Source organism: Habropoda laboriosa, unplaced genomic scaffold (genome assembly GCF_001263275.1).
Source record: "Habropoda laboriosa isolate 0110345459 unplaced genomic scaffold, ASM126327v1 scaffold28, whole genome shotgun sequence".
Classification (NCBI taxonomy): Eukaryota; Metazoa; Arthropoda; class Insecta; order Hymenoptera; family Apidae; genus Habropoda; species Habropoda laboriosa.
The window spans coordinates 3190486-3201263 of record NW_017100174.1 but is presented as its reverse complement, the minus strand read 5'-3'; the positions used below and the strand labels follow the sequence as shown (position 1 = coordinate 3201263).

At 41.4% G+C, this 10778-nt stretch overlaps 1 protein-coding gene across 1 annotated transcript in view; it reads left to right on the top strand.

Moving 5' to 3' along the window:
- Window positions 1-10778, top strand: part of LOC108578720 (transmembrane and TPR repeat-containing protein 1-like) — a 175595-nt gene that overhangs the window by 31260 nt on the left and 133557 nt on the right. Inside the window, exon 3 of the mRNA XM_017942098.1 lies at window positions 969-1042. Coding sequence (XP_017797587.1) covers window positions 969-1042 — 74 coding nt within the window. The remainder of the gene's footprint in view (window positions 1-968; window positions 1043-10778) is intronic.

The window sequence follows — 10778 nt, the reverse complement described above, 5'->3', positions numbered from 1 at the left end:
GTTCGCGAAAGTGATCTCGTTTAACGAGACTACTCCGGAAAGTTCCGAATTAAAAGGGACCTTCAATTTCTCATTTCAATCGTCCTCCGTGAGCGCGGAGATCCCGAGTGTTAATTCGTTAGGAACGGTTGACCGATCTCCCTGGTAATGGACGATGTCCGTGAATTTCCAAGGCGCACCTGCTCTCCAATCTCGAGTGGAAGAGAATGAAACGGGAGCGGCGAGAGAGAATGGAACAAAGAAGAAGAATAAAGGAAAAGGGGTTGGGAAGAGGTGGCACATACACAAGTCTTCTATAGTTTGAGGCGATCTTCGAGGGAATCTTGGCACACACGAGTCGTTGGTTCACGAAGGGTGATCCTTCGAGAAGCTCGGTTATTCACTGGTGGCGCGGGCTGTCAATAACTTGGCCAGACTCTCTTCTCTTCTCTTTCAATTCGTCTGCTCCTTTGGCTCACGTGGCCCGTGTCCGTCATCGCGTCTGTCGTGAAAGAGATCGTCGTTGGCTTTCACCCTCGCTTTCTGCTGCGACCGCCTCGTTTTACACCGCTAAATCCAATTTCATTTTACCACCCGCCCGTACATCTCGAAAGGATCTTCGCATCGCCATTGTACCCTTTCGTCGTTTCACCGTTCAAAGTGTCAGGGACCAGGCGGTTCTTCGTTCTCTACGTGTAATCTCTCCTCGTTAAGCTGATCGTTCCAGATTTCCACGGGAATTTGTATCTCTATTGACATCAGCTGCAGCGGGGTGAAACGATTCGACCATTGAGGGAGTTAATTCTTAATCGTTGGGAAGAATAGTATTTTTCTGGGATTTTAGGAGTGACACTTGTACTTTAGAAGTTTATTTTAATAAAATGCGCTGTTTAACATTAATATGGATTGAATAAGTGAATTTTTGGTTACTTTATTGCTACCTCTTGAAGTTGACCATTGACTTATTGTGGTATTTGTTTTTGTTTCAGGTGACTGGCATCGTAGGACGAGCAGACGTACTTGCTTGTATCTTCTTCTTGTTGTCTTTTCTAGCTTATCACGGGTGAGTGCAATTTCATTCAGTATTAATCATTATTTACCGATAAAATTGTACGATATCCTATTCTAACCTTTGACCCTTTGACAGTCTAATATAATTACGAATTAGAGTGAAAAAATTCATATTTCACACGTAACTTTTTAATAATTACGTCGAGTGTGATTATTTTTAAAGCACAGTGTACATAACCCTGCGTCACAGTTCTGATAATAATAACTGTCTTCCTAAAAGCCTCTCACGAGTTAAACTGTTCGTTATTTAACGCACTGCCCCTGTCTCGCTCAGGACAAACTGTTAAATCGCATGAAAAAAAGCATCTACATTTGCCAGTATTCATATAGTATACATAATTCACTAAACTTTCTCATAGCAAGCTACTTACCATCGAGAAACTTCTCAAAACCTCTAAAATCCTCCGAATAATTTCACAATACACGTTCCCTTCAAAAATAACCATTCACCAATTAGCAATTGCTTCTTCGAATTACGGCAACACATCTCTCCCAGCAGATTACACCTATTTCCAGCGTATTTCACAATATTTCGCCCGGACGTTTCTTTCCGGGAGAAAATTCGTCGCTTAATGGGCGAAATGCGGCAAAGTGCACGGGCGGAAATGTTCACGAGGCATCCGCCGTGGAAAAAGCGTAACGATTCCCACCGCTTATTCCCTCTGTTCCGCTCCCTTTGGCCGTATTCCCGCGTTCGGGTCGCGAGTAACCTAATAAGGTAGCGTGTCAGTGGCATAATACACCCATAACTCCGTGGAACTTACCGGCTGCACATACATGCGTCAGCGACGTCGGGCGTCGCTTAGCGTCGGGACGACGCCAGTCTGACGCCGAAACAGCCGCCCATTCATTCTCATGAGCGCCACGGCGGTGTGTGGAAATTATAAACTAAACTAATTTACTCGAGCCCCGAAGCAACGCTACTTCAATGACTATAGCGCACGCCTGTTTCACTAGGATGGTCGCGAAACGTTACTCCTCCTCCTTCCGCACCCCCTTGTGGCCCGCTTATATCGATCCTTAACCGTGAAAATATAAAGTGCTTACGAGCACGATCCCGCGAACTTACCGCGAAAATCTTTTTATCGTCGCTATAAGAGGATTCCGGACTTATGCATGGTAAGCGATGTAACGACGAGCTCGACGCTCCGGCCGGAGACTTCGAGGAGAGTTGCTTGACTTGGCCGACCGGCGTCGTGGGATATTAAAGAGCTCTTCTGAAGTTGAAGTTTCTCTTTCGTCCTCCTCTTTTTCTTTTGGATGTCTTTCTCTTTTGATGGAAGCACGGTAGCAAGACACTGCGAGCAAGAGCAGTTTTGAGAGATTTTTAGCTTGCGGTGATATGTAAGGTGTGAGACAGTAGGGTTAACCTCTTGCGCTGGAACGACGTGCCACACGCGTCGAGATGTTTTTGTCCAAGAATTGCCAACGACGTTTTAGACACGTCTTCTTTTTCACTTAAGAGAAAAAAATTCCTTTTTATTTAGTGGCTGTGGCACTTTTTGGTGCTTACGTTTAATTTTGTAAGGAAAGAGGATATAGAGTATGTGCAAGAAACAAAAAACGCAGTGAAACTACCTGGGAATGCGAGCAATGTCTTGTTGCATTACGTATCCCAGATTGTTTTGCATCACTCAGCACAAAATTAGTGTGCATATCTGTGTAAAGTGGACAAAACATTTTGCTCCTCATTTCAAGGTGCAGCTCATCTGTGAATTGGCTGCTAGCGCAAGAGGTTAAGGGTTGAGAATTTTTCACGAATTTTCGCCATTTTTTTTATCAAATGGTCAAACTATCGATGACATTCAGAATGTCTCAATCGGTGAGGATTTGAAGAGTTATTAGATTTAGAACACACCAAAAATATTCGAAAACTAACTTGTTCTATGGAACACCTTCAAACTCCCTTCCTATCGTTCATTCGAAGACTATCTTCCTAGAATAAGAGCAACCAGCTGACATTGACCAAATCCGAAGTTCAGAACTCGTATATAACAATTTGATCTCCAATGGGAACGCTACGTTCGCGATCGATTTTTCAAGTCGAAAGCTCGCCGATGAGAACGTAATCCAACGAAAGTAAGATCGCGGCGCGGGTGAAATTGATTTCCACGCGAGATGCTTGTGTAAGTAAACTTGAACCTTTCGCGGATAGGTTGAAACGAGGGATGCAACGAGGGTTGAACGTGGATTCTACTGCGTATCGCAATCGATACGGAGGCGGCGTACGTGTATTTTTTTCTCCTTTTCTCCCTCCTGGATGAGAGAAGAGAAACAAATATCGAGAGAGTGCGGCGCCGTGCCGCGTAAAATACGCGGTATATCGAGAGAAACGAATGCGCATAGCGCGTTTAAATGGGCGTCGAATCAGTTCAGTGTGTCAACCTCCGGGCTTTTAGGTAATGAATCTCGAATGAATATTCGTATTAAAAAAAGAGAGGGTGGCGTGGAATGGAAAGGAGAGAATAGAGAGAGAGAGAGGAGAGAGAGGGAGAATGCGAAACGTTTGGGAACAAACGTTCATTGTTCGAAATCAGTGACATCGTTCGTCGAATTACTGAAACCCATTCGACTGTTCGCGAATGTTACGGTGCCGCTGAATCCTTGGACCTTTCAGCCACGCTCGGCTCGTTACACTGGTCTTTTTTTTCTTGGGGCTTTAAAGAGGTAATTTGCTGGTCGTGGAATGTTAAGGGATATAGCGTTTGATGTTAACGAGGACAGATTTGACGTTGATGAAAATAAAGATTCTTTTTTTATTGTTCGGGCTGCGGCTTTTTCAGGCCACGGGGAATAATACGCTGTATGTTTAGAATGGTTATTAATAAGAAATGAGGATTTTTGTTACAGCTTTATTGGTACAAACAGTTCCTCCTTTGTTACAATATTCTTTCACAATATTTTTTTTTTAGCATGTAATTACGATACAATTTACACAGAATCTCAAAATTTACTCTAATAATTTCACTACTCAAGCGATAAATTGGAACGTGTCTCGTTAATTTTCTCACGTTTGTTCAAATTTCGAAGCATTTTATTGGGCTGGCAACTAAGTTCCCGCCGTTTTTTAAAATTTTAACATTCCGCATGTGATTAAATGTTTTTGGCATAATGTTTGAAATCATTCGAAAGAGGATGTTTTGTTCTACCGGAATCTTCTGTGTTCGAGTTAATTTATGTTAATTTCTGTTAATTTTCAGATCATTAAAATGGAATGTCAAGTTGAGAGAAATGAGCATTTTCGACACCTTCTTTTTGCTTTTAATCAACAATGGAATGTCAAGTTGAGAGAAATGAGCATTTTCGACACCTCCTTCTTTTTGCTTTTAATCAACGTTCTAAGGCCGCAAAAGCTGCTCGCGACATTTGTGCTGTCTATGGAGAGGGTGCCATAGCTGAAAGAACCGCTCGTGATTGGTATGCCAAGTTCAAAAATGGAAATTTTGACAACCAACGGAGATTGTGGCGCGTTGATTTTTGTTGTTGTCACTTAAAGCATGCGGAACCCATGCTCCACACTTCTGAACCTTTCCCATCGAGTGAAGATGCTTCTCTATAGCAGTGTGGGAGCATTCCATTTTCTCTGCCAGTTCCCTTGTCGTTTGACGCGAATTTTCGTGCAAAAGTTGGTTTAATCGCTCTTCATCGAACTCAACTGGACGGCCAGAACGAGGTGCGTCTTTGAGGTCAAAATTTCCATTTTTCAATTTGGCATCCCCCAAGTGTGGAACGTTCCAAACCACGGACGCTTCGAGCTGAAAGCAGCGTTCCGAAGAACTTTCGAAAAGAAAGTAAATCCACCGTGGCGTCGATCGATTGACAGCTGGATGCAGGATAAAGCGGTTGTCTCGGGAATCGGAGGAATCCATTTCCCCCTTTTCCATTTCCCTTTGGTTTAGCCTGTCCTTTCAGCGACGATACTTCTCCTTCGCGTAATTGCCGCCCTTTAAATCCGCCAACCCAAATCGATCCCCCTTTTCGCGGCTGCTTATGCTCACTTACTCGGAAATTAAGTGGACCACGATTTATGTTGATCAGTCGCTTTTGGATTCGACGTTGCCCTTTCATTCGTTCGTCGTTTTCGAGAGCCAAAATTCCACCTCTTCCGCTGAAATAATATTGTCAATAACAAGTTTAATCAGGTGCTAGATTAATTTAATATAATTATTTCTCTCTTTCTCTTTACCACGTCAAGAGCTTTCGCTTAATCTACAAGGATTGAAAGAAATTACAACGAAGTTTTATTCACATTTTCCTCGTGCACATATCACGTGTACCTACTCTGTTTGGAATTCTTAACAAATTCTTTCTTAACACGCTCACGTCAAGAAATGATCAATCGTCGTTCCCAAATCTCCCGCTTATTCGCCCAGCCAATTACAGCTTGAACACCAGCGATCTTTGCAACAAAACCTTTGAATCACTCACAATTAGGTACCTTTCCAGCGAGTTCCTTAAACAAAGAACCTTCCATTCAGAGTTACGAAATAACTGCATTCATTAGACTGATGAATCTATCGTTGAATGCAGAGCGTGCTCCGATAAATTACGGGATCAACGATCTTCGCCGCTTAAACCGTTATCTCGCCAGGCATTCATCCGTCTATTGTCCGAACGGTGAACTTACAATTCTCGAAGCATCGCTCTGTTTCTTTTTTTCCTTTCTCGGTTCTTCCTCGGTTTCTTTCCCCAGCGGGTAATTACGGATGGAATATCCAATAAGTAATAATTCCTCCGCGTAATCCTTCGTCTTCCAACGCGAGCATACGGCCGGGCCGGTGTTTTTGCCGACCGCCCTCGGAACTCAGCACCCGCCGCCTCGTTACGACAACCGTCCATTAATCTTACTTACGGAGCTTTGATGCGAATTGTAAGAAATTCCGCGCCGCTCTGGCCTGGACGTCCTCGTCGTTTTTACAGAACCGTGGTTCGCGCTTTTTCCCACCCCCGGTCAACCTGTTTCACGTTCCAACCCTGTCAAATTTCCCGCCGCGACGTTTGAATTCGCGCACACGTTGACGGTGTTCAGCGTGTGGTTGGTTTCTCGGGTGGAGTTTTGGTGGAAGGAAAGTTGCTTCGGTGGGAGATTTATATTTTTTCGAAGAAAGTACGTTGGGAGGATTTATGGTCGGTGGAAGAAATATAGCGAGGTCGTAAAATCGAAGTCGAAGTTTACGTTTTCGGGAATATCGATGAGCGAATAGACAGGAATCTGAGAAAGTAAGGGCTCGAAGCTTCGGCCAGGGTCACATGAAGTACGGCTTAGCTTTGAAAATCGTTAAATAGCGTGTACAAACTTGAGTGTCACTCGATGCTTTAATTTACGATTAATTCCATTATATTATAATAAGTTTTAAATTGTCTTATTGTGTTTAAAATAGCACGCAAAAGTGGTTCGTCGAAATGATTGAATTTATTCTGGCTTTTTATTCGATCCTATAACATTTCGATTGAATTGTAGATTTTTATTTAACCCTTTATAACGCCGTGTCACTTTGGAGTAATTATTTTATGTCAAATGACTGTAGTAAATTTACTATAATTATTCTAACTTTAAATAATATAAGAATGTAGTTTTTTTTGTCTTGGGAGAAGTGGGGACTGGGTAGGGTGACTCGTCAGTAGCTTCCCAGGTAAAGCTGCGTTCCTCGTGACTAATGTTAAGATGGGTGACCGCGTGGAAAAAAATACCATTATACAATATCTGTATACATAATAATAGTATAATAACATAATATGTACCTACTTGAGTTATCTGTTTGGTTCAAGCGTCATGTCAGTTGTGAAACTGTAGGATGACTTTAAAACGAACATATCCGTGCTACTTAAACTTGGGAAAATACTGGTTTAATTACCGTAAAAGTACAAACGTGAAAGAGAATTTAAATAGCCGTTTAATTTCAGCGCGAAATTTGAGAAAGTCTGGACCTAGAAAATTTCGTCAGGACGAGACGAAATTCATATATATACATCCTTCCTTTCTTTCTGTCCCGTTAAAAAACGGAATTATCCTTCGCGTTCATCCAGAACGTTTCCGTGCTTTGCTATTCGACCTTCTCGAAGCTTCCTTGCCGACGCTGCGCTTCAAAGACATCCTAATTTAATTTCGAGAAGTTCAAATAGTTCTTGGGTAACTCTAGCTTCGAGCACGGTGGAAAAAAGGAAGAACGAGGGACAAGCTCCTCTACGCTATTGTTATCGACGATATATCTTTAACTTTCCTCTTCTTCTCGCCTCGATGGGGGGAACGTTCCAGAGTTGTCACGTTAAAATGACAAGTTACGAACTTTCTTAATAACAATTTACTCTTAGTAAAAGTTGAAACATCTCGTTGGTTAGCTGTCCAAGCAAAACCCAGCTGCTCGAACGATACCGTACGCTGCTCTTTCATTTTTCAAAGAAAATATAATCAGTTCGTGCAAACCTTTTATATTTTTAAACGATCTTCTCCTCGGGTAATATTTTCCCTGAATTGTGTTTGATGATCTACGAAGCTTGAAATCGTTTCAACGAAGCATAAATATTAAAATCGTACAATCTGACGTGTTAATATTTAAAGAGAGAGATTAAATAAGGAAAAACTAACATTGTCCATTTATCGGTTTTCTAAAATTTGAATGAAAGTCGTTGATTATGAAATTTAGTCTTAATTTGACGCTGTCATTTAGCGCGAAACGGTTCCGGAGGGATTTCATTATTCTCCTCAGCATCGCGAATCTCGATGGGCCTCGCTAGTTTTCTTTAGCTATATCTCATCTAGTTTCCGCGATTGTCCGGCGGCCGAGCACAATGCAATTTAAATATATCACGCGAAGAATGAATATAATTGTGCCTCTCTGGGCACTGTGATACAAAGATGGGTCAAGTTTATTATACGTTCTAATGATCCTCGTTAACTTTTACCCGAGACGCGTTATTAACCCCGTGAGCGGTCTTTTAATTTGAACCATTTTTCACCGGTGATTACATTCGGAATGCGATTTCAAAACGGTGGCAAGTGAATTTTTTAATAGGAGGCCCGTGAATGTCGCGTTCTAAATTTAGCCCTCGCCTAAAAAACCTCTGAATACGGACCACTGTTTGCTCACATTTCATACCCCTTTTTTCATTCACCTATCTCTAAATGTGTTACGTTATACAAGGTGTTTAGGTGATAGAAAAATTCAGGGGTGATTCTACAAGCCAGAATAAGAAGAAAATCAGGAATAAAAAAATTGCGACTTATGCTTCGTTTTTTAGTTATTGACAATTAAAAATATCCCTGTAACAGGACAAACCTCCTTACAGCAGCCACGTTGGCATAGGGAGGTTTGCTCGATTACAGGGATATTTTTAATTGTCAATAACGAAAAAACGAAGCTTCAAACTCAATTTTTCTATTCTTCATTTTCTTCTTATTCCAGCTTGTAGAATCGCCCCTTAAATTTTTACCAACTGTTACCGTACACTCTGTATAGTGTAGACGAAGCTTTACAATTTGAACACTATCTTTCCTGTACTTATCGAGGAAGATCGGAAAAGGTGCATGATAATGTATTTCCCAAATCAATCAGTACATCTGTTCCATGTATCATGTTGCTTAGTCAGCTATTGTTCTCGATTTCGTACACGATAGCGGTCGAACTAATGTATTTCGTGCATGACGAAGCAAGGAAAAGGATCAGCAAGCTCTTTCCCCATTTGTAAAGATTCCGATATCCGTGCAAGCAACAAGAGAAATTGATAAAGTATTGTAATACGGTGTTTCCTACATAAATAATTGAAACATTGTTTGTCGAGTTGAGTTCCGTTGAACCGAGAAAGATTTGCACGCAACTCTCGAATCTAACTATTACCGTTCGACGACTATCTTCGTTCCGAGTTATCGCAATCGTTCTCGCGCAAGGGGGTTCATTACGCTGCTGCCCAGGGCAAACCCACGCACGGTGCAGCATTGCACGTTGCATGCATAATTTAATAAAGTTCGACCGTCGAAATATTTATTCGCACGCGTACTCGTACACCGGGTGGGCTAGGCAGCGATTCTGTTCGTGACGCGATTTCCTCTGTGCACGCGGCACGAGCTTGAAACGCTCGGGAGCCTACGATTTAATCGTTCGCCGCTCGAGCGACGCGTGCGTTTCGCTTCGATCGATGCACGTCAGCCTCGTTTATCGTCAGTTTCTTTCCATTTTTTTTTTTTTTTCTTTTTCACCGGACGATAAAACCGCGTTACGATGTATCGCGCAGTCGGAACAATCGCGAGGCGCTCGCGTACACTGACCTCTGTTTTTCCTTTGACCAGTGATACCTGTTGGACACACAAGCGGAACGAACTAGATTTGCGAAAAATTTTCGATTTTTTCTCGTGACACTTGCATTTGCTCGATACAACGAAAGTTGAATTCTTCTAATTTCGAAACCCTTCCGATGTGATTTGAAAACTTTCAGACTGATATTCATTTTTGAAATATTTTTAACACGACGTTCCTAACTTGCAGAAAATTGAGGCAATCTCTCACGGTTTCTCACTTAATACACCTACATATAACATTTAAATGATCTGGCGATATTTTTATGTCAGTGCTCGCTCAACACCTAAGACAGTATACGTTACGGAAAGAATGGTTCTCGATTTTTCTCGGAAAGCCGTGTCGGCTAAGCTAATATAAGAAATATATCACGATGAAGGAACCCATTCAAAAATAGTAGATTTTAGCACGAGGCGGAGTAAAAGATGTGAAAGGAAAGTCGACTGAAATGTCGGACACAATCCGAACAATTTTTCTACGAGTTTTTCATAATAAACGCGAAGGGGGAAGAAGTTCACCGGCAAAAAGCTCAGGCTAAGGTCTTTGTTTGACAGATCCGGTTATCCAGTAGTCTTAGAAGGGCTCAGATCTTAAGTTGTTTACAGCCGCGCTGCAAACATTGCCTTCTATCCACATAAAACATACAAAAAGACGAAATATGGAAGCAGAAGCTTAGTCTACCACCAAGACAACTCGGAGTTTACCCAAGCAAAGCGCAAATCCTCCGGTACATAAGTTTCCTTTAGTGTACATTACCTGCATCCTTGGTTACGACGCCGCGCCTGTTACTTTGAATACAGAAAACAAAGGAACGTTTTTGATAATTACAATTCTCCTACTTTTGTGCCGTTAATTTTGGTAATTACGCAAATTGCACGCGAACATCTTGTTAATACGTTCAAACGTTCCTACTGGAAAACAGAATTTATTAAAGAATTATGCAATTTGTAAATCGGTATGAAACCTTTCCTTTCTTGACTATTCTGTGATAAAAGAATAACTGAGAAACGAAATCTTTCGAAGATTTACACAATTTGTGAATCAGTATAGTGAGACCTTTTCTTTTCTGACTGTTTTGTGACAGAAAAGTGACATTCTATTAAATAATTGTGAACTGCATTATTACCTAAAAATTTGGAAACACTGTGCACTGGAAGACAAGCAACAATTTTTCAAAAAAGATTTCAGCAATTTTAAAAAAGATTTAAGGAAGGTTTCTTTACTCTAATCTACCGAAATAAAGTAAATTGCTCTTGGACCCTGCAAAATTAACTCTCCCCACACAGTCTGGGTCATTAATGACCCAAGTGAAATTTCACTCTTGTATGTCTTCGGAACAAATTTTTATCTTGACTGAAAAAAGTTTGAAGCATTTGATTTAACGATTGAATAATATACCAGAGACTTTGATAAGAATCCCAGAATTTTTTCAGGTCG